Source organism: Malus sylvestris, chromosome 6 (genome assembly GCF_916048215.2).
Source record: "Malus sylvestris chromosome 6, drMalSylv7.2, whole genome shotgun sequence".
Classification (NCBI taxonomy): domain Eukaryota; kingdom Viridiplantae; phylum Streptophyta; class Magnoliopsida; order Rosales; family Rosaceae; genus Malus; species Malus sylvestris.
Genome location: NC_062265.1, coordinates 23,540,233 through 23,563,797, shown reverse-complemented (window position 1 = coordinate 23,563,797; position 23,565 = coordinate 23,540,233). Strand labels below are relative to the sequence as shown.

Here is a 23,565-nt window from a genome sequence, read left to right as displayed (position 1 = left end):
GTTCCTTGTAAGCACCGATCACCAAACCAAAGAAGGGGAGTGCGAGTTGTGGGCAGGAAAGCCGTTCCTCCGACCACACTTGCATTTTGGTTGGTTTGTCTACATGAATAGACTAATGGCGCGTTTACGTAACCGTAATCAAAATACAGGAATTGGATTGAGGAGGAGTTTGAATCGGATTACTGTTGAAGTTGTTTACTTCGATGTTCTGGAATCGGAGTATAAATGAACTTTAGTTCATATAAGTTGTTTACTAATTCAAATGAATCAGAATATAAATCAATAAGATTACTGAAATGCCCTTATTTTTTTTTGTTTTATTTTATCCTATATTTATTTTTAATAACATTTTAGTTAGGAGTTAAGATCAAAGGGCAAACATTTAACAAATAATTTTACATTTTATTACCTTGTAGAAGCACATCTATCTCTATTTGATTTTAAGAAGAAGAAAAACATTTCATAAAAGTAATTTATTAAAGAGAAAAATAAATTGCAATAAGTAGTAAGAAGAAAAGAGGTCAGAGCCCTCTTTGGTTCTCAAAACAGGACGGTCTCCGTCCTCTTTGGTTCTCAAAACAAAGGTGCGAAGGAACCCATATCTTTCGCTCATTCTGGGTTTTGTTAGAAACTTGATTCTCATGATTGTTTTGATTTGTATCATTGTGTGTGGTTTTGTATTTGTTTGCACCGCCATCGCCGTTGAAGCTCACCGCGAGTTGATAAAGATGAAATTGCAGGACTCTGTGTTAGGGTACTTCCAGATTAGCCAAAATTCATGAGGGTCGTTTCGGTATAAAAGTTAGAATCCGGATGAAAAGTTTCTCCAGGAATCCAAATCCGAGAATTTCGGAAGTGTGATTACGGATTTTAGGTGGCCCCATGTGTTTTTGATTCCCTAAAATTTTAAATTTTAGTAAACAACAAAATGACTTGAAAACAATACAATTTTGATTCATTCATTTCAATTTCAATCTGGTAAACACGCCATAAGACTTGTCTTTGTTTCCTTTTGGACCAAGAAAAATATAACAAATGACTTTGAATCCAATTTTGTTCAACTTTTTTGTTGTTCTAGAAATTTGGTTTTTTTTTTATTTTTTTTATTAAAGATATGTTAGGATTACATTTAGATGGGGCTTTGAAAAAAAAAAGCAAAATTTGGTTGTGTGAAATTACATTTCTACCCCATATTTCTTATTCATATTCTGTTTTAATTAAAGAGTTAAACTGATAATTTTATAGAATTTTGATTGACAATAAATATTTTATTAATTAGTAGAAATAATTGTACAAAGGCAATACCTAGCCAAAGTGAGAAAACTTGATTTGTTCAAAAAGTAAAAAGAAGTTCTCTTTCTTAGAAAAGGATCCTCGCCTGGGGATCCTGGGATCCTGGGATCCTGTGATCGCAGTCGTTTATTGTATATCGTGCAGTCAATTTTCATTATGTATTATTTATATTTAATTTTTAATTTTAAATTTCAAATAATTTTTTACCATATGATGTATAATGAACGGTCAAAAACAAAACCAGACCCTGAAATCACAGCCGTCAGTTCTACTGACCAGTCTTATAACTTTGAACTCTCTCCGCACAGAGGCTCGACCGCAAAACCACCACCCAAAAAACCAAAGCGAAAATCCCCAAAGCCTTCCTTTTGTGGTCCTCTCCTCTCTGCGTTTTCCTGACTCAGTGACTCAGTGAACTCGTCTTCGTCTACAAGTAAAAACACCACCTGCGAGCGGTTGAGCTACGAGCGGCAGAGCCTCTGAAATCGTGAGCGAATTTACCAAACTACCCACCCACTGCCACCTAAATTCATTGACTATTATTTTTTCCCATATAAATATTACTAACTACCCTCCCCATTTTCTGCGTTCTCTCGATTTTCTCAGATTTGCAGAGAGAGAGGGGGTGCTCCGCGCGATCCGACTGTGATTTGAGAAATGGCGGCGACGAAGTACAAGTATCTGATAGAAGTGGAGAAGGCCAAGGAGGCCAAGGACGGCAAGCCGTCGCAGGGACCTGTGTACCGGAGCCTGTTCGCCAAGGATGGCTTTCCACCTGCGATTTCCGGAATGGACAGTTGCTGGGATGTTTTCCGGTACTATTATTTTTTAATCCAATTCTTCTGTTTGGTTGCCGAGAAAGCGCAAGGAAACGAAAGAAAATTAATATTAGTGATTTTTTGCTTGGAAGTTTGTCGTTGGATCCAATTTTTTATTAAAATTAAGTTTAAAATAACAAGTTGACTGAGGTTTGATGCTTCGTTTATATCGGATTATGAAATTCTGAGGATTTGAAGTTTGAATTTCCGAAAGGATTTTGTTTCTACTTGATTTTTTATTTCTCAGTAATCGAGCACGGTACGGATTTTTCTGTGTATATTCTGAGAATTCTAGTGTCAAATTCTGTAACTTTGTACTTTCGGTTGTGAAGTTTGTGGCTTTGACTGAAAAAAAACTGGCAGCTTTCACAATCTGAATGCAATACATTCAGTTTTGACCATGCTAAAGTGATGCAGTAAAAATTTAACGGTAAATATTGTTTTGGTTTTTCGATCCCGAAATCCACAATGATTGCTGAAGAACTCTGTTTTCAATCCGGTAATTTAATCGAAGAAGTATGGTTTTCTGGGTCATGCTTGTTAAAGAGCTCTGCTTTGTTATGAAAAATGGGTGGTTCAGTTTTACTATGGAACAAGCATAACACTTTGATCTGATCTATCCACAATCGAATACTAAATTATTTTATGTATGAATTTTTCTTGTTTGTAAGTTATCTTGCTTATTTTACAGCATGTCAGTGGAGAAAAATCCCAGAAACCCCATGCTTGGTCGTCGGGAGATTGTGAATGGGAAGGTATAATATCGTAGTTGTAGATCATCTGTGTCTATCAGACGCCATATCATGCTTTCTAACTCATTCTTTTGGCTTGTAGCTAATATGGAAAGTTTTGGTTCTTTGCAGGCTGGTAAATATGTGTGGCTAACTTATAAGGAAGTGTATGACATGGTAGTCAAAGTTGGAAATGCCATGCGCATTTGTGGTGTGGTCGAAGTACGTCATCATCTGTTATCATTCGCTAATTTATTTTTTATTCAATACTTTGCGAATTACTTTTGCGTGGAATTGACATGCAGATTATGATTTAACGTATTTATTGCTGATTGCAGGGAGACAAGTGTGGTATATATGGTGTCAACTGCCCAGAATGGATTATGAGCATGGAGGTATGCTGTATTTTTCATTTTCATCTACCTGTTTAGAAAAATGCTTACATGATAAAGGCAGTAGTACCTTCAAGCCATAGTTTGTTTTGTTACTTCATATTTTCTACTGATGTGGTCCATGAAAGAAACAAGAAAAGAAGTCTTTTCCTGTCCATTGTGGTACCTCTTGAATTCTGAAGTGAGGAGTTTACATCGAGAAATTTTTATTTTGTGTCTGGTATCTCTGCTTAGGCATGCACATTCTCTGAGTTGTAGCTCATTCATTTTTTGTTACTTTTACATAAATATCCTTTGCTCTAGGAAACTCTAGTTAACAATAAAACATTTCTGCAGGCTTGCAATGCTCATGGACTCTATTGCGTGCCTTTATATGACACTCTAGGTAGGCATATCTCTTCTTTATTATGTAGCCCACCCCAATCAGTTGGGTTGAAGGCTTGGTTGAAATAGTTGAGGTGTACCTTAACTCACTTTTCATGATTTTCAATAGTTATTTATATTTTGTCCCTAATCTCCGATATATGGTTTAGGTGCTGGTGCTGTGGAATTTATCATATGCCATGCTGAAGTTTCAATTGCTTTTGCTGAAGAAAAGAAGATACCTGAGGTACACAATTTTGTATCTTTTATTTTATTGCTTAGTAAAGCTTTAATGTGGTACATGTACATCAGAGGATACTGTTGGCAGATTATACTTCAAATATAGGTTGAATATTGACAGTAACTGCGTAAAAAAATGCGAATTGGTGACAATTTTAGAGTTCAAACATTTTAAAGCTGCTAGTGCTTATTCAAGCTCTGTTCTTTCACTGCCCTTTATTTCAGCTGTTGAAAACATTTCCTGGTGCAGCAAAATATCTGAAGAGTAAGTTTGATATGTCTCAATTTATTTTCGAGCTTCTTAGTGTATGGATCTGTTGCTATCAATTAGAAATAACTTCTTCATCTTTATTTTAATTACAGCACTTGTGAGCTTTGGCAATGTTACACCTGAACAAAAGGAAACACTTGGGCAGTATGAAGTGACGTTATATTCATGGAGTGAATTTCTGCAATTGGTGGGTTATATTTTTTTTCCTCCCAATCTCTTCTCATGTAATAAATTATATTTGTGAGCCAAAGAAAGTTATCCGAAAAGAAAAGAAGGACAAGGGCCTCAACATCACTTTTATGGAGAAAATAGTTGGGAAATTTCTTATGGGAGTACTCTTCTTGTGTTGAGCGCTGTTTAAAAGTTGCAAATGGTTCTTCTCTATCTGTGTGGAATTACTGAACTGCTAATCAGTTTTTTGAAAGATAATTACTGTCTGATAATTTAGAGGAAATCTGTAATGTGTTCGAGGAGGGGATCTGGCTTTAATTGTCATATTTCATGCACAGTTTGTTAATTATTCATTTCCAAATGATCAATACTGTTCATTTTTGCTGGCTTAAGTTTTAAATATGTTCCTGCAGGGAGAGAATAAAGAGTATGACCTTCCAGTAAAAAAGAAAAGTGATATCTGCACTATAATGTATACTAGTGGAACAACTGGTGACCCCAAGGGAGTACTGATATCCAATGAAAGCATCATTACTCTTCTGGCTGGGGTGAAGCGTTTGCTAGAGAGTGTAAATGAACAGGTGAGTTCCTTTTCATTTCAACCTACTACCTCATTTTGTGAGAATAAGAACTGGTTACTTGTGTTTTAAAATACTGACAATTTGCAAAATATATTTGGTTTTCGTTTTCATTTTTAAAGCTCAGTGAGGAGGATGTATATCTTTCATTTCTTCCCCTGGCACATATCTTCGATCGGGTGATTGAGGAGTTATTTATCTGGACTGGCGCCCAAATAGGGTTTTGGCGTGGGGTGAGAACAATTACTTCTTGTTCGTTTCTAACCATAAATTACAAGTGTGATATTGACTTACAAGTTATATCTTGTTCTGCAGGATGTCAAATTATTAACTGAAGACATTGGGGAGCTAAAACCGACTATCTTCTGTGCTGTTCCACGTGTATTAGACAGAATCTACGCAGGTACTGTTCAACTATTTAAGTACATGCCAACATCTTAAGCTTTTGGGAACAGTGACAAACCAACAAAACATGAACATGGTACCTGAACAAGAGACCCTAGGTTGAAATTCGTGCAGTTGCAACCTTCTAATATTAACAAGTGGGGCTCCAATGGTGGAGAGAGGCTCACATGTGAGGGGTCTGTTTTAACATAAAGTAATCATAGACCAGTTGTAACATCATAAGCTTTTGGGAATAGTGGAAATACAGGTACATTTACCTGAATGAATTTTCCAATGAATTTGATATTCTGGATCTTTCACATGAGTGGAAAGTAACGAAGGAACCTATTCATCTCAGTGGAGGGATCCCTTGTTAGTGCATGATTTTAGTCACAGAACTAAGGCTTCATACTCGTTGATGCAATTATATCATCAAATAAATGCGTAATAACTAAAACTGATATGCTATATAACTTCTATGCACATTTCCAGGCTTGACACAGAAGATTTCATCAGGCGGCTTTCTGAAAAAGACCTTGTTCAATGTTGCATATTCATAGTAAGAGCCATTCTTTGCTTTGATCATTAATAAAATATTATTTCTTATCGAATTCTACATGCCTGTTGTGAAAAGAAGCTTGAATTTGTGAGTTATCCTATCCCTTGTACCCTTCTTCTCTTACTTTGTAAACAAGATGCATTGTATTTGCATGTGGAGTGCTATTTTTCCCCTAAAATATCCTGTCTATTTGTTTGTTGTGTGTATACAACCTGTGTGGATTCAGTGCAAATTTAGTGACCTTATGCCTACTTGATATTAAGGCTTGAAGTAGATATAGATACTTGTGTTCTTAAGGGCAGTAGATAACATGATAGTTGTTATTACAATCTGATATGTCTGATCTGGTGCTGCAGCAAGTATCATAACATGCAAAATGGCTATGGGCATGTACAGGCGTCTCCAATTGCTGACAAAGTTGTGTTTAGTAAGGTAGTGGAATATTTTATTTTTTATTTTCTTCTTCAACATGCTCTATATGCTATGAACAGCAATTGGAACCATATTTTCTTCCTAGATTGAGCCTAATTTATGTTCTGACCACTTCAGGTAAAGCAAGGATTGGGCGGTAGGGTGCGACTTATTCTATCTGGAGCTGCTCCTCTTTCTACTCATGTAGAAGCTTTCTTACGAGTGGTGGCTTGCGCTCATGTTTTACAAGGATATGGTAAAGCAATCTTCAGGAGCTAGGATTATATAAGCTAATTTTCATTTTATCTTTTGACTTTATTGAATCTTGCTGGATATATTGATAACGCATTCCATATATATGCTACTGTAGGTCTAACAGAGACTTGTGCGGGGACATTTGTATCACTGCCAAATGAGCTGTCAATGCTGGGCACTGTGGGTCCTCCTGTTCCAAATGTGGATGTGTGCCTAGAATCCGTCCCTGAAATGGGATATGATGCTCTTTCAGACACACCGCGTGGAGAAGTATGTGTAAGGGGAAACACTTTGTTTTCAGGGTACTACAAACGTGAGGACCTCACCAAAGAGGTTATGATCGATGGGTGGTTCCATACAGGTTTGTATATTTATGTATTTCGTAGTCTACTATGGCTCCCATATCTTTCACTTCAAACATTTAACTTTGCCCATAATTATCTTTGCATCAGGGGATGTTGGTGAGTGGCAACCAGATGGAAGCTTGAAAATCATTGATCGAAAGAAGAATATTTTCAAGCTTTCACAAGGAGAGTATGTTGCAGTTGAAAACTTGGAGAATATTTATGGACTTTTTTCTGATATTGACGCGGTATGCCCTTCAGCTTTGTAATTATATTTCAAAATTACACTATTTTGTCTGCAATTTTCTTTGTGCTTTTATATTCTCATGCACCTCTTTAATATAAAAATGTTCTTTTAGATATAATGACTTGCGTATTTAAGTGATGCATGCATTAAATGCAATATTCTTATTTTATTATAGTGGGATTTGTTTCAACCGCTTGACGTGAATTTATACTAGTCTGATGATTTGTAATTTGTTCTGCAAATTGTAGATATGGGTTTATGGGAACAGCTTTGAGTCCTTCCTGGTCGCGGTAGTTAACCCCAACAAGCAAGCAGTTGAAAGTTGGACTCAACAAAATGGTATATCTGGTGACTTCAAATCTCTTTGTGAAAATGCAAAGGTGAAAGAATACATACTTGGAGAGCTGAACAAGATCGCTAAAGAGAAGAAGGTTTCTGTTTTCTTAATTTGAGTACCTTAAATTTGTTGTCATTGGGCAGGGAATTATTTTTGGCTTTTAAAAAATATTATGAAGCTGTTTATGACGCTCTTGTGTTCTTGCAGTTGAAAGGTTTTGAGGTTATAAAAGGTGTTCACCTCGACCCAGAACCATTTGACATGGAGCGTGACCTTATCACTCCAACGTACAAGAAAAAGAGACCCCAGTTGCTTAAATACTACAAGGTAGCTCTTATTGCTGTTATGTTCTCTGAAATTTCTAAATGCTTATTTTTTACATACACATAATGTCAAGTTTGAACACCGTGTTCAACACCCTTTTGCCACTATGGTAACTGGACATTCATTGCTTGATTTTCGCTTGACACATTCCAAAAAGCATTCTTAGCTTCATTTGAAGTCATGATATCTGATATAGGGACCTAAGAATGCATATGCAATGTGGCTGTTTAGATAGATGATTTGTTTCCGTCTATCCATTATGACCCATGAAGCCGGGTTGAGGGAGGTTAATAGTTGTTACCGTTGCATCGATCATCCAAGCGGATAATCCATTTAGATACAACAATTTTTTCTCAGCTCAAATCTAGAGTGCTGACTGGAAGTTATTTATGATCAAAATTACACCCGATTAATTTCGATGAGTCTTCATTTATGGTCACTTGCTTCTTACATGTAAAGATGTTAATTGCGGTGAAAACGCTGAGTGAAAATTCTTTTGATGCACAGGATTTGATCGATAACATGTACAAGAATGCAAAATAAGGCTGATGCTTGAAGATGCTTATGTGGAGCCAGAAACCCAAAGACGTTCACAAGTTCTGTTCTAGTTTCTGTTTTTATATTTGTGACTGTACATATGCTTATTTGTACACTCAACCTGAATTTATGTTTACTGAATCTGGATCTTCTTCAGAAAAATACTGATGTGGTACATTTTCTTTCAAATGATCTAAACCGTCTCACTTTTTAACCATCGTTACCACCTCCCCGTACCATCGTCTGACTCTTTGCCATGACCACGGCCATCTTCTCGTCATCATTGCTACCACCTCTCCCCACTATTTCCACCCCTACCATCGATGCCAACACCAATTCCCTCACCACCACCACCAACAGACACCACCGCACACCATTGCTGCTGCTACCCTACCCTACCCTCCATGGTTGACACCACTGCCACAACGATCACTATCATCCCATTCACCATAACTCGTCCATTTTAATCGTTATCCACAACTAAAGTAGTTTCATATAATTACATTGTTTTCACACGTTAAACACTTTAAATTACGATTTTCTAAATTCACAACTGCTTTACCATATTACTGATTATCATCAAACAACATGCGTCAATCTTATAAAAAGCTACAGCAATCCTCCAATAACAACCGTTGAAGAAGTTCAAAGAACCTAGTCATGAACCACCACGACGGAGGTCAAGTGGTTGGGGACGAATTTCAGGCCGGTATTTGTATTCCGCATGGCATGTTCTAGGTTCGATTCCCGTCGCAGGTGAATCGCACGATAGTGGTTAGGAGGAGGCCGAAATGCTTATATAAGTCTTTCCAGCCTCTGAAAAGATGAACTGCCGTGACGAAGCCACATACTAGTCTTTTTTTACAAAAATAAAAAAGAAAGAACCTGGTCATGGACTTGATTCTGATGCTCGTCAAAGATATGCGCAACACAAGTTGGCCCAAAAGGACAAGTAGTTGGCTAAAAGTTGAAAGAAGTTTCTGAGAGAATTGACCAGAGGGAGCGAGAGTGCTGAAAATTATCCATGTCAGAGCAGCGGGACTGATTGAAATGTCGTCATATGCATGCAGTTCCAAACAAAATTCAACCTCTGTCAGTGCTACTAACTTGCGTTAGATATTTATAAAATTAACTTAATATTGCATGCAACTTGAATATATGTGTCTGAGGAAAGTCTGAGATACAAAGACATATCCATATATCTGAATATGTAGTCTGAGGAAAGTCTGAGATACAAAGACATATCCATATATCGAAGTATTTGTGCATGTAAACCAATATATATCCATATATAGCGTATTTGCGCATGGAAAACTACGCTTGGGCTTGGGGTTCAAACTTCAAAGGGTAATCATGCATCGTCATCGCAATAAAGAATACTGAGTACCACCACCTAGCTAGCTTTTGTAACATCTCTCTTACGATCTTGGCCCTTTCGGTATCAACATATTCAACCGCCCATCGTCTTCTTTTTATAATATCTACAAGTATTGTTGGTTTATAATATACACGGATGTATTCATCTGTCAAAATATTTATCACGAAGACATTCATTAGAGCATCTCTGATAAGCCAATTAAACACACTGGTTTTGACTATTTTATATATGTAGAAAATTCAACAAAATTAAAAATAAGTTCAAGTCCAACAGACTAGCTATATCTCAAGTTAAAGTAGAAAAACGAATAGTTACTAGCTACATTTAGCTTGGAGGAGAGAAGATTTAGCAAACTGTTGGATATTAAATAACATTGAAACACACTCACACGATTTACTAGTTACATTCTTTTGTGGACGATAATGCACTTTTTAAACATATAACAAACAACTATGAAATAATGATGTCATCAAGATTAAAACTTAGTTACATCGTAATGATACCACTTATGAGAGTAACTATTAACTTATATATAAATGATTAGGAATTAATTCTGAACTGAATCGAAGGAACGTATGCAGTTAAAATGGAAGTAAATTATCTACAAATCTCAGTGTTTCATTGAGGAAGAAGGAGAAGAGGTCACCGTTGTACGAACTCTCTACAAAGTTGTGAATATCAAGTGGAAATCTACCCTCTCTCAACTCACACCACCAGCTGCTATGACAACTGGCAACATTTGAACCTTACTTCAAAAACTAATTTCAGCCATCCATTTAACTTACTAACAGACAAAAAAAAAAAAAAAAAAATAAAATAAAAATTGATGATGTTCTTTAGGAATGATGTAGTGATACATTCCATCGATGTGTTTTGATCCTTGATCAAACACAAATTTCTTGTCATTGCAATGGGTGAGGTATTGTCAAAATATAGTAGAGTTGCATCTATATTTGCATTTCTCCAAAACCTTCCAAGACAAACGTAGGCCAAACTGCTTGTATAGTAACCTCTCATACTCTCACATATTCAGCTTCAGTTGCGGATAAAACCACATTCTGTTGTTTAACAGAAGCCCATGAAAAAAATGCAACAAATGGAAAAGCTTATCTTATGTGCTTTTAATATAAGTTTTAAAATTACCCCGATCATTGTCACAATATCTAACAAAAACTGCGTAGATTTCCCCTTCACATACTTAATTAATTCCAAATTTGAAAGCTCCTTGAATATGCATATGAGTACTTTCTTACCAGTTTCAATATGCTTCTTTATTAGATTGTGCATGAATCTAGATAGTAGACTGGCAACAAACATTATTATCTGGCCTCGTTGCTGTCAGATAAAGTAAACTTCCCATAGTCTGTCTATAAAGAGCCTCATATATAGGTTCACTATCATTATTTTTTTTTTCAATTTGTCATTCACAATAAGAGGAATGCTCACTGGTTTATAGTCATGCAAACCAAACTTTTTCAGCAAATCCATCCTCACATTGAATAATTCCCATGTCAAGAAAGTCATATAATAAAACAGGATCAGTCATTTAATATTTCTTCAGCATATCTACTTTAAACTCTGCAATCAATTCATCACTGCTTCCTGTATACATTATGTCATCAACCCAGGTTGATACTATAAATGACTTTGCATTTCTCGTCTTGATGTACGTATGGGTTCACTTGGACTCCTCTGAAATCTAGTACGGAGCAGATAAGTGTTAATGTCTTCATACGATGTTCTTGGAGCTTGTTTCAAGTCATAAAAAGCTCAAAAAACACTTCGTCTTTAGAACCTGGAACTATAAATCCCTCAAGTTGATCAACATACACTTATATCATAGACACTATATTATCATAGGTCCTAGTGTTGCTTGGACTTCCCTATTTACCCCTCGATTCAGATCAAACGGAGCTTTGATACCATGTTAACTTTTGTATAAATGATAAGGGATTAATCGAAGGAAAGTATGCAGCAAAAAGAAATTATCTGCAGATCACATTATTCATTGAGGAAGAAGGAGAAGAGAAGTAATCGTTGCACTCTCTCTTTACACTTCAAATTTGTGAACTCACACCACCAGCTGCTATGACAGCTGGCAACATTACGAGCCTTACATCGAAAACTAATCTCAGCAGTCCTTTTACTTACTAACAGACAAGAAAAAACAAAATTACATTAAAAAATACTTGCTTGAGCTTTAAGAAATCAGCTCAATGCTTATATTTCAACCGTTACGTGTTGTTAAATTAGCTCCTGCATTTTCCAAACGAGCTTAACGAAGTGAAGAACCAGTTCCAAATACCACGTAGGGCATCCATCCAAGCATTCCCATTAAACTGAAACGACGTGTCAAACAAACGAAACTCAAACCACTTGGAGTTGGGGAGAGAGGAGCATGCAGCGGCGGCACGGCACAGCACCGTTTGGACCGCCGCGGTTAGAATTCTAAACGCAACGTCTCTTGACTCATGGGGACCCGAACGTTTGGGTATCCTGGAAGTGGCCACGTCACCATCTCCCACCGAAACCCTAACCACTTGGAATTTAACTGCACTGTCAACGTGTCGCGGTTCCCCTCCACCCCCCTCCCAAAAACCTCAATCCTCATCACTCCTTAAACCTTCAAACCCTACCGCCTTCACACACACAACGCTCACACGCGTCCACCATCCCCCATCCATCCCCTCCCAACGGTCCAGATTTCATCTTTCTCCCCTTTTATATAAATGTTTCAGTCCTCCTCAGGCTGATATGTTGTTTCTCACCAGCTCAGAAAACTCTGAAATAACAACAAAATGGTGGAATCTAAGTGACAGTTTTTTCAGTCTCTGTCCGCACGATTCGATTCGCCAATCCGATTCGACTTCTTCTTCAAATGGAGAGCCTAACTCTGCAGGATGTCGATTCTCGATTTGAGAATTGCTACGTGAATAGGAGGCAGAGGAGCATCACCGACCGGAGCTCCCACGAGCTTGCTTCGGTTTCGTCTTCGAAAGAGCACGATCCCTCCTCCTCCTCCACCCACTGGTCCTCCGAGAATCCCCAATCCCCCACTGAAATCCTTGTTTCCGCTGTAGGAGGAAGCGGAAACGCAGAGGAGGAGAATGAAAAGGATATGTTGACGAGGACATCCTGCCTCTCATACGGCTCGATCTCCTTGATAGGACGGCGGAGAGTGATGAATGACGCCGTGGTCGTGACGACGGTAGACTCCTACCAGTTCTTCGCAGTCTACGACGGCCACGGCGGCTCTTCAGTGTCGAACGCGTGCCGCGATCGGCTGCACCACCTCCTGGCTCAGGAGGTGGAGCCGTGGATACGCGGTGGCGAGGGGGTGGTCGACTGGGAGAAGGTCATGGCCTCGTGCTTCACCAAAATGGACGAGGAGGTCGGCGGCAGTGTCGTTGGCGCCGACACGGAAGGTAATAGGGTGAACACGGTGGGGTCCAGTGCAGTGGTGGTGATTGTGGGGCAAAACGAGGTCGTAGTGGCCAATTCTGGAAACTCACGTGCCGTTCTGTGCCGAGGCGGCGTGGCGATTCCCCTGTCACGTGACCACAACCCGGACCGACCCGACGAGCGCGAGAGAGTGGAGGCAGCGGGAGGGAGAGTGATCAACTGTAACGGATGCCGCGTCCTCGGAGTTCTGGCTACGTCGCGGTCGATCGGCGACCACTACCTGAAGCCGTACGTGATATCGGAGCCGGAGGTGACGATAAGCGAGAGGACCGAGTACTGTGACTTCCTCGTGATTGCGAGCGACGGGATTTGGGATGTCGTTTCGAACGAGCATGCGTGTCAGGTAGTGCGGAGGTGCCTGGATGCGGACAAGAAGAGGAGGTCGTCGGAGGGGATGAGCGGATCGAATGCGGCGGCGGACGCGGCGGCTTTGTTGGCGCAGTTGGCTTTGGCGAGGGGGAGTAAAGATAATATTACTGTGATCGTCATTGAGCTCAACAAGTCCGCCTCCTGATGAATGTTTCGTACGAGTTGATGTCTCCTAGTGTTTTTGTGGCATGTACTATAGTTTTGAAATTTGCAAACTTCTTTCGTTGTACATATTATTATGTTTTAATTAAACCTGTACTTTTGTTACTCATAAGTAAGCTTATAGGTTTAAGTGCAACTGCAAGCATGATATACATTTCGGGTTGCTGGGAGATGAGAAGGTGGTTTATTTCTCCATCTTGAATGGAATGTTGTCTGACATCAATCTTATGATTAGAAAAGGATAATAATATTTTATCTGCTCGGAATGTACATATTTTTCTCATTACGAATGATATATATTGATAATATAAACTTATAATCAAATCGTTCAATATCTTAATCTTCATTTGAAGATCATTCTAGTATTAGCCACAAGGATAATTTAATGTGCTCTTCAGCGCTTGACCCTGAGATGTAGACCGTCCAAGGCACATTAGCATGGTTACTTCTTCTATTCGAACTGAGGTTTGAAACCAAACTTCTACTCAAGAGGATAGAGGGGGCGGTTCAAGTGAGATCCAATGTAGATCCCAACTTTCTATTCACTCGTGGGATCCAGGCAGTCCAGGAGGCCGGACCACCATAGCTCATCTCTTCTTGAGAATTCATACATCCCTTATCAGTATATGGACAGCTATATCTCAAGGATAAATTTAGGTTCGGCCTCAATGGAAAAGAGATTTTATACCGATGGAGAAAATAACAATGTGGAAAACTGGGCAGGGATTCTGTACAATGACCATGGTAGTCTAATTGAAAGGGATGTAGTGCTCATTGGCAGCGCCTTTTTTTGGGTTACAAAAAGTTACAAGTACCAATCCTGTCATTCCTACCCATGACTTCTCCTGGGCAGTAACGAAGGACCCATTCGATTTGATTCAAATTTGGGACATAAAATTCTTTTTTTAATGAGACTATGCATGCAAACAAGATGTATTGAGGGTACAAAAAAATCATTTTCTTTATAGTGGTATCTACTGTGATAAGAAAGCATTCTTAGTTCAATCTGGTCAAATAAGCAAAATAAGGTGTAAATATAAGTAGATTGAATCGTGGTTCTAGTCCATAATGATCAAAGTCGAATCGTGAGCCTATTAATGAAGCAACAACTAGAACTATAAAGAAGCAGCCATAAACTAGAGAATCTTGACCAGTTTAAAAGATCACTTGATGTAGTTGAATAACTGTGTTGATGTACAAAATCAGTGAGGACTTTGGTACAACAGAAAGTGTTAAGTTTGTGACCTTCGCTAGATTGCTCCGGTCACTAGTGTGGATAAGTATGTAAATGGATAGGGACAGGGAAGCAAACACAAGATGTACGTGGTTCATCCAGATTGGCTACGTCCACGGAGTAGAGGAGTTCTCATTAATTGTGAAGGGTTTACACAAGTACATAGGTTCAAGCTTTCCTTTAGTGAGTACAAGTGAATGATTTAGTACAAATGACATTCGAAAATATTGTGAGAGAATGATCTCTATTTATAGAAGAGAGTTTCTAGTTTCATTCTGACATTGACACGTGTCGTGTTGTGATTGGCTTCTAATGTTGACACGTGTCGTGCTATGATTTGCTTCTAGTGTCGACATGTGTCGCGCTGTGATTGGCCTCCTGGTTGGAGGGAAACTCTTCTGGGTCATTGACGGTATAACGTTGACCGGTGCTCAGTAGTTTCGGGATTGGTCAAGTATGGTACAAACAGTGCTCCCCTAAATTCCCGAGTGAGGGAAGCTCCTCGGTTGGGGACTTGCAAGATCCAAGCCATTGAGTAATCACGAAACTTCTAAGTACCGAAGTGTGGTATTATTTTCACTTGCCTTATTTGTCTCATACGTAGATGTGGCATCTTCTGTGGAAGTACTTTTCCTCCATCCAGGGGTGGTATCTTTAACCAATGAAGATGCACAAGGTAATGTATCAATTTCACATGAAGCTTACTTGTAGTTTTGGGCTTGGTCAAGTGCAATACAAAACCCTATAGTAGGAGTCCCCCAAGTCGCCGAGCTAGGAGATTTGCCGAAAGAAGTAACAGACAAGGTAAGCAATCAGACTTCCAAGCAAGCAACCTGGATCGAAGGTTCGACTTCGGCTTTCGGTTGATTGTTCTCCTTCTTCTTGTGTCGTAAACAGTAACAAGGATAAGGAGAAGCAAATGGAAAAGAGATGATATGAGATACTTTTGCTTTTGAAGAAGTAACTTTCCATAGGCTTATTCTTGAACTGGGCTGGAGGGTTTTCTGGTTTCCTCCAGAGTATAAGGCCGACTCAAGAATTTGAGGGTCAAAACAAGTCTATCAAATCAAGAGTGCATTCGACCTTGATGATATGGGATACTTTTGCTGTTGACGAAGTAATAGATGAATCGGCATGTATTTTGTTGCGCTTGTCTCCACATGCTTCCTTGTATCCTTCTCACTTGCCTTATATGTTCCTCAGGCAGATGTGGTATTTTTCTGGAAGCATAAGATGTTGAAGATGAGTACTTGAGATTCAGAGGGCAGTGCCTCTTCGATTTTTGAGCAAGTAATAATGCTATTCATTTACCCTTCTTGGTCATAGCAATGTAGTGGGAGCTGCAAGCTTCACATGTTTTAACTTTGTCATAGCGCTTTGAAAAAGTGGTCTATGGTATCTGGAAAGCTGATGTTGCGTGTGAAGATTGCAGACAAACTTTATCCAAGGAAATCTGGCTTTCGAAGATCGGAGAGCGGTGCCTCTTCGGTTTTCGAACAAGTAATTCTGTCGGGGATCTGGCTCTCGAGATTCAGATAACGGTGCCTCTTCGATTTTTGAGAAAGCAATCCTGTTGGGAGTCTAACTCTTGAGATTCAGATAACAGTGTCTCTTCGATTTTTGAGAAAGTAATCATGTTGGGAGTCTGGCTCTCGAGATTCAGAGAACGATGCCTCTTCGATTTTTGAGAAAGCAATCATGTTGGGAGTGTTTTCTCGAATGTGAGTAAAGGTTAGGCATTTTTGCCAATCTGCCTTGCCACGGAGCACGGAGGTTGACACACATTGGGACTTTCTAGTTATCAAGCAGTGGTGCTGTTCCTTTACCCTTGTGGGTAATAGTAGGGTAGCTGGATCTTCAAAATTTATGTGTCTAAACTTTGTCAGAGATCTTTGGCAAAGTTATCTGTGGTACCCGAGGAGCTAATGTTGTGTGTGGAAAGTGGTGCCTCTTTGAAATTCGAAGAGTGGTGCCTCTTCGATTTTTGAACCAACGGCCCTGTTGCCCTTTCTTTTATAAGGGCACCAATTGTGTGTAAGAATTACATTCAGAGAGTTATTGCTTGTAGGAATTTTCCCTTTACTTCAGAGATTTATTGCACCTCATTTCTCCTTCATTATTTCTGAGAATGTTTGGCCCATCCGACTGTCGTTTTGACTTGAACTTTGGTGAAGAGGCAGCAATGCCTTCTCAAGACAACATATGGCGCCCATCCTTCTTATCTCCTACTAGTCCTCTTACCGTTGGGGACTCTATGATGAAGAATGATATGACAGTTGCGGTGGTGGCCAGGAACCTTCTCACTCCCAAAGATAACAGACTATTTTCCAAACGGTCTGATGAGTTGATTGTTAAGGATTCTCTGGCTCTCAGTGTTCAGTGTGCAGGTTTTGTGTCTAATATGGCCCAACGCCTATTTGCTCGAACCTTCCAAGTTGAATCATTGGCGGCTGAAGTGATAAATCTCAAACAGGAGATCAGAGAGCTCAAGCATGAGAATAAGCAGTTGCACAGGCTCGCACATGACTATGCTACAAACATGAAGAGAAAGCTCGACCAGCTGCAGGAATCTGATGATCAGATTTTACTTGATCATCAGAGGTTTGTGGGTTTGTTCCAAAGGCATTTATTGCCTTCGTGTTCTGGGGCTGTACCGCTTAATGAAGCTCCAAATGATCAACCTTTGGTACCTCCTCCTTCTAGGGTTCTGCCTAGTACTGAGGCTCCGAATAATCACCCTCTGGTGCCTCATCTTTCTGGGGCTCTGCCGACTGCTGAGACTTCTCCTGAGCAACCTTTGTGAAGGCTCCCTCTTGTTTGTTTATTTTGATTCATGTATATGTACATATTTGTAACTTATCGGAGATATCAATAAACAAGCTTTGCTTCATTTCAAGGTATTGTGTTAAATACACCAAGACCTTCTTCACTAAGTTCTTTGAATTTTTCCTTTTGTTGAAGCTTGTATGTTGAAGCTTTGTGAGTGAAGCATGTAGGTTGAGGTAGTGCTCCCTTAATTTCCCGAGTAAGGAAAACTTCTCGTTTGGAGACTTGAAAAATCCAAGTCATTGAGTGGTCGTGAGACTTCCGAGTATCAAGGTGTAGTAGCATATGGTAGGAGTCCCCCAAGTCTCCGGTCGAGTGAGTTGATGAATGAGGCATTTCCTTTCTAAGTGGTAGCCCAAAACTTCTTCTTCATATATATTTGTTATGAAAGTTGTTAGGCCCAAAGAAGAGGAGGCCTAGGCAATTTTTTTTTTTTTTTCGAAATTTTTTTTTTCGAATTTTCGAATTTTTGAATTTCCCAAAAAAAAAAAATATATATATATATATTAAAGCTTTGTAGGTGAAGTTTTGATGTTGAAGCTTTGTAGGTGAAGCTTTGAGGTTGAAGCTTTGTTGGGCACCATGAATTGATTTTGCTTCACACTATCTTGATCAAGATAGTGTGAAGCTTTTGTAGGTGAAGCTTTTGTGTTGAAGTTTTGCAGGTGAAGCTTTTGTGGGTCAAGCTTTTGTGGGTCAAGCTTTTGTAGGTCAAGCTTTTGTGGGTCAAGCTTTTGTGGGTGAAGCTTTTGTGGGTGAAGCTTCTGTGGGTCAAGCTTTTGTGGGTCAAGCTTTTGTGGGTCAAGTTTTTGTGGGTCAAGCTTTTGTAGGTGAAGCTTTTGTGGGTGAAGCTTTTGTAGGGTAGGCTTTTGTGGGTCAAGCTTTTATAGGTCAAGCTTTTGTGGGTCAAGCTTTTGTGGGTGAAGCTTTTATAGGTCAAGCTTTTGTAGGTCAAGCTTTTGTTGGTGAAGCTTTTGTGTTGAAGCTTTTGTGGGTGAAGCTTTTATAGGTAAAGCTTTGGAGTTGAAGCTTTGTAGGTGAAGCTTTGGAGTTGAAGCTTTTGTTGGGTACCATGAATTGATTTTGCTTCACACAATCTTGATCAAGATAGTGTGAAGCTTTTGAGAATTTGTAGTTGTCATCCATTGATGAAGCTTTTGTGTTGAAGCTTTTGTGGGTAAAGCTTTTGTGTTGATGTTTTGTAGGTGAAGCTTTGGAGTTGAAGCTTTTATTGGGTACCATGAATTGATTTTGCTTCACACTATCTTGATCAAGATAGTGTGAAGCTTTTGAGAATTTGTAGTTGTCCTCCATTGATGAAGCTTTTGTGTTGAAGCTTTGTAGGTTGAAGCTTTGTTAGGCACCATGAATTGATTTTGCTTCACACTATCTTGATCAAGATAGTGTGAAGCTTTTGAGAGTTGTGGTTAAACTCCTTTGATGAAGCTCTTATTGGCACCATAAATTGGTTTTGCTTCACACTGTCTTGATCAAGAGTGTGTAAAGCTTTTGAGAATTGTGGTTGCCCTCCATTGATGAAGCTCTTGTTGGCACCATAAATTGGTTTTGCTTCACACTATCTTGATCAAGAGTGTGCGAAGCTTTTGAGAATTGTGGTTACCCTTCATTGATGAAGATCTTGTTGGCATCATAAATTGGTTTTCCTTCACACTGTCTTGATCAAGAATGTGTGAAGCTTTTGAAAATTGTGGTTGCTCTCCATTGATGAAGCTCGTGTTGGCACCATAAATTGGTTTTGCTTCACACTGTCTTGATCAAGAGTGTGTGAAGCTTTTGAGAATTATGGTTGAACTCCATTGATGAAGCTCTTGTTGGCACCATAAATTGATGAAGCTAATGTGTTCCCCTCCTCTTTGTTTTTTTTTTTTTTTTGAGGGGGAGAGCGGGTGCTACAAGTTTGAAATTTGAAAACTCCGTAGCTTGTGTGGAAGTTTGAAAACTTTCCATGTGGGGTTTTCTCATGGTTTGAATTTTGAATTTCTTTGGCCATGTTGAACTCTATAAGAATGAGAAGTTTTCACTCCTTTCATTGTTTTCATTTGCTCATTTTGTAGTGATTTTTAGAGATAGAGTGCTCTTATAGTTGAGAGGGATTCTGGCATTGCTTTGCACCATCTTCAGGTTGGTAATCTTCTCCACTAGATCACATGCTTTCATTCTTATTGAATTGTTTGAGTGTTCATGTATTTGGTTGAGAACATAATGAACTGATTGAGCTTTTCTCCACGCCCTAGGAACTTCCTTATGTTTCGATCTTTCATGTGGTGATAGAGTTTGTTTCCGTTTGTTGTAGATGTCAGAGTTTGGAAGTCCTAGTGATGGGGGCTCCCCTAACTCTAACTCTAGGTTTGAGCTTGCAATGTTAAAGTCTTCAGGGCCTTTGTTGGAGTCTTGTACAAAAAATTCAAGATTGGGTGATCCTCGCAATTGCCAAGCCTTAGCCAATATTGGTTCTTCCTCCTTAATGTTAGTGGGTGAGGGGGTTGTTTGTGACGCCATACCCATATTTCGCTCTGAGTTCACATCAGACCATTTAGTGCAAAACTTGTTAAATAGTGAAAAACAGCTTGAGGCCCTAAGGCAGTCATGTAGTATCCCCCGTAGTGTAGGAATGCGTTTGGTGCATCATGAAGAATTGTCCTCTGAACCACCCAAGGGTCATGTTATGTTCTATACGCATATATTATTGACTTTAGGGGTGAAGCTGCCTTTGCACCCCTGGTTGCAACGGATGCTATCTTTCATTGGATATGCGCTTGGGCAACTCTACCCTGGGTTTTGGGATACCTTGATCGGGTTTTATATTATTTGGATGGAATGTGGGTTAGGTGAGCCTTCCTTTCATCAATGGCGTTACTGCTATAAAATGCGCCCGGTGAAAGCATGCACTGGGTATGCCGAGTGTGCATGTCAGAATGAGAGAGAGCGTATTGTCTTTGGTAAGAAAAAGGCGTACTGCACTTGGAAAAACCGTTGGTGCTTTCTTTATAATGATTGGGAGTATGCTAAAGGTGTCACGCCTGAGCGACGTGTTCCTACTCACTTCCAGACTGTAGGTTGTAATGTATCCATTGTTTGCATTATTTGTTATTTGTTGTGATTTTCTCTTGCTTCTAACATTTTTTCTTGGTGCAGTGATGCCAGGGACCATCAAGCTGTCTGGACGGGAGCTAGCTGACATAGAGAAGGTGTTGAGGGTGCCCAAAAATGATAGACATTTGGGCAAGCTACAACCCTTATTTCAAAAGTACGGTTTCCATCCCCTAGTGTCGGAGTGCCAGAAACGAGCAAGTAAGTTGTGTCTTTCATTTCGCCCCTTCTTGCTTTTACAAAGTTGCATTCCTTACTTTGATTTTTCTTGTTTAGTGGAGAAAGTGGGCAAGAAAGGGGAGACTAACGCTAAGAAAGGGAAAGTACCCATGTTAGTTCCCGTAGACGACATTTTGTTTCACAAGGGAGCTCATAAGCACCAAGTGAGGCCAACCCCTAAACCTAAGTCGCAAGAGGATGTCCTCAAGATTGCTGCCGTAAAGAAGGCTGAAGCTGAGGCTATCGGGTGCGCTGCTACCATAATTGTAAGGGAGGAGAGACGACTGTTGCCTCCTCTTCCTACCATCAATCCCATATTTCCTCCAACCATGGAGTCTACTGACCAAGAAGGTGGCCCTAGCTGTAGCCGTAAGAGAAAGTACAAGGAAAAGGTTGGCAACATTCATTGGAAGGACTTGAAGGTTGCCATGTAGCCAAGTAGTTTTAGGTATGTCAATAATTGCCTGGCAAGACGTCGATCCACTGTTGATGAGCTTGGCGAGCCGCTAGATGAGAACGAATTAGATCGTGACCGGATGATGAGGCTATCTTCTTTTGTAAGTGTTACTGTCACTTCTTTGCTTTCTCCCCTCTTTTTCCTGGTAGTGACGATTATCTTGTCATGTAGGTCATGACCGAATACGATGATAGATTACGAGAAGTCGAACGGTACAAGGTAAAGTTTAAAGAGAATAAGCAGTTTGTGAATGACGCCAGAAAAATGAGCAAAGCTTTAGCTGATGCCATCCGCCTTAAGGATGAAAACTTTGAGAGTTTAAAGAGGCGGAATGGTGAGAACGTGAGGCTCAAGAAACAATTGAAAGTGACTAAGGAACAGTTGGAGACAACCATCCTTGAGGTTTCCAAGGTTAAAGGGGAGTTGGAGAGTGCCTTGGTTGAGGTTTCTGGGCTGAAGATGAGTATCCCAACTGAGAGGGATGCTGCTGTGCATAAGTTCTTAGGTTCCTAGGCCTTTCACGATGCTTTTAGACCTCACTGCATCCGAGCGGCTAATTTTGAGAAAAGGAAATGGATGGTCGTCCTTGAGCATTACGACAATGGAAGCATTATCCGAAAGTACCGTGATGAGATGGATGAGTACCGACAAAAGGGTGAAGCCTTCGTCCTCACAGTTGATCCTAATAGTGATGATGACTCTGATAATAAGGCTAGTATCAGTAAGCAGTCTCAGGAAAGTGAGGATGGTCCTAGAGATGTTGAGGAAGGTGGTGATGACGATGGGGTTGAAACGCAGAGTGATATTATCAGGGGTTCGGCCTCAGATGAGGATGACTCGTAGTGCCCTTTCTTTCTGCATGTACTCTGGATATATGAGTTTGTTGTTTGTGTAGCATGTGCCATGTACTCTGGATGTACTAGTTTGTTGTTTGTGTGGCTTGTGCCATGTACTCTGGATGTACTAGTTTGTTGTTAATTACCAAGTATTTGCACTATCATTGATGAATGCTTGGCTATGTTTGAGCAAATCCTTTGTTTAGATATAAGCCATAACTTGGATGTACTAGTTCTGTCCAGTACTGTTTGTTTATTTGTATGGTCTTGTTGACATATACTTAGACTTGATTTCCTATTGAAAGCATTCATGTCGAAGCTTTTAACCTGAGTGTTTCATTGCTAGGAATGTAAGACGATTAGGACCGAGTTGTCTAAATCGCCTCTTTATTGAATTCATGCCAAATAGTCTTCGTTACATAGGATGTCGAACGGCTGAAGCTTAACACTTGTACAATGTGAATTTACTAGTAATAGTACTTCAAGTGATCAGCATTCCATGGATGGTCAAGGGTCTTGCCATCGGAGCTTCTAAGCTTGTAGGAGCCAGGGCGACTGATGCCAACAACTTCAAACGGTCCATCCCAATTTGGACTAAGTGTTCCTTCACTCGGGACTCTGTCGCAGAGTAATCTTTTCTTCTATACCCAGTCCCCCATTTTGAAAGAACAAGGTTTGACCCTGGAGTCATAGTAGTTGGAGATGCGCTGCTTGTATGCGACATTCCTCAAGTGAGCCTGGTTTCTGTGTTCCTCGACTAGATCTAAGTTGAGGGTAAGTTGTTTGTCATTTTCGCTTTGCACATAGTTCTGGACTCGGAATGTTGTTTGCTCAAGCTCAACTGGGACAACTGCCTCTGTACCAAAGGTAAGTGAGAATGAGGTTTCTCCTGTTGATGTCCGATACGAAGTACGGTATGACCAAAGAACTTGGGGTACAAATTCTAGCCAACAACCTTTAGCCTTGTCCAAGCTGGTTTTCAAAGTTCGCTTGATTATTTTGTTGATGGCTTCAACTTGTCCGTTAGACTGAGGATGAGCTGGGGAGGCAAAACATAAGTTGATGTTGAACTTAGAGCAGAACATCCTAAACTTATTGTTGTCGAATTGTCGCCCGTTGTTAGTGACTATCACATTGAGAATGCCAAATCTGCAAAGGATGTCCTTCAATACGAAGTCTTCTATTTTTGTCTCAATAATGGTTGCCAAAGGTTCTACTTCGGCCCACTTTGTGAAGTAGTCAACTGCAACGATTGC

General features: G+C 39.8%; 2 protein-coding genes and 1 pseudogene across 2 annotated transcripts; all 3 read left to right on the top strand.

The window, feature by feature from the left end:
• Window positions 1–1,592: 1,592 nt before the first annotated feature.
• LOC126626299 (long chain acyl-CoA synthetase 4-like) lies at window positions 1,593–8,447 on the top strand. The gene is made up of 20 exons (XM_050295570.1): window positions 1,593–1,780; window positions 1,900–2,108; window positions 2,803–2,866; window positions 2,975–3,064; window positions 3,181–3,237; window positions 3,571–3,619; window positions 3,768–3,844; window positions 4,063–4,102; window positions 4,201–4,295; window positions 4,693–4,860; window positions 4,980–5,090; window positions 5,173–5,260; window positions 5,734–5,800; window positions 6,157–6,232; window positions 6,350–6,467; window positions 6,582–6,827; window positions 6,919–7,058; window positions 7,306–7,488; window positions 7,602–7,721; window positions 8,226–8,447. Exons 2-20 carry the CDS (start codon window positions 1,951–1,953, stop codon window positions 8,259–8,261), a joined length of 1,983 nt encoding a protein of 660 aa, XP_050151527.1. The 5' UTR covers window positions 1,593–1,780; window positions 1,900–1,950; the 3' UTR covers window positions 8,262–8,447.
• A 3,795-nt stretch (window positions 8,448–12,242) lies between these two features.
• Window positions 12,243–13,731, top strand: LOC126625192 (probable protein phosphatase 2C 8). Its single transcript, XM_050294271.1, has one exon. The coding sequence runs from the start codon at window positions 12,512–12,514 to the stop codon at window positions 13,607–13,609; it is 1,098 nt and encodes a 365-aa protein (XP_050150228.1). The 5' UTR covers window positions 12,243–12,511; the 3' UTR covers window positions 13,610–13,731.
• A 7,149-nt stretch (window positions 13,732–20,880) lies between these two features.
• LOC126626912 (uncharacterized) lies at window positions 20,881–22,320 on the top strand (annotated as a pseudogene).
• Window positions 22,321–23,565: the final 1,245 nt, after the last annotated feature.

Coding starts and splice junctions, on each gene's coding strand:
- LOC126625192 (XM_050294271.1), top strand. CDS start 12,512: ATGGAGAGCCTAACTCTGCAGGATGTCGATTCTCGATTTGAGAATTGC.
- LOC126626299 (XM_050295570.1), top strand. CDS start 1,951: ATGGCGGCGACGAAGTACAAGTATCTGATAGAAGTGGAGAAGGCCAAG. Junction 4,861..4,979: donor TAGAGAGTGTAAATGAACAG/GTGAGTTCCTTT, acceptor TCATTTTTAAAG/CTCAGTGAGGAGGATGTATA. Junction 6,233..6,349: donor ACAAAGTTGTGTTTAGTAAG/GTAGTGGAATAT, acceptor TGACCACTTCAG/GTAAAGCAAGGATTGGGCGG.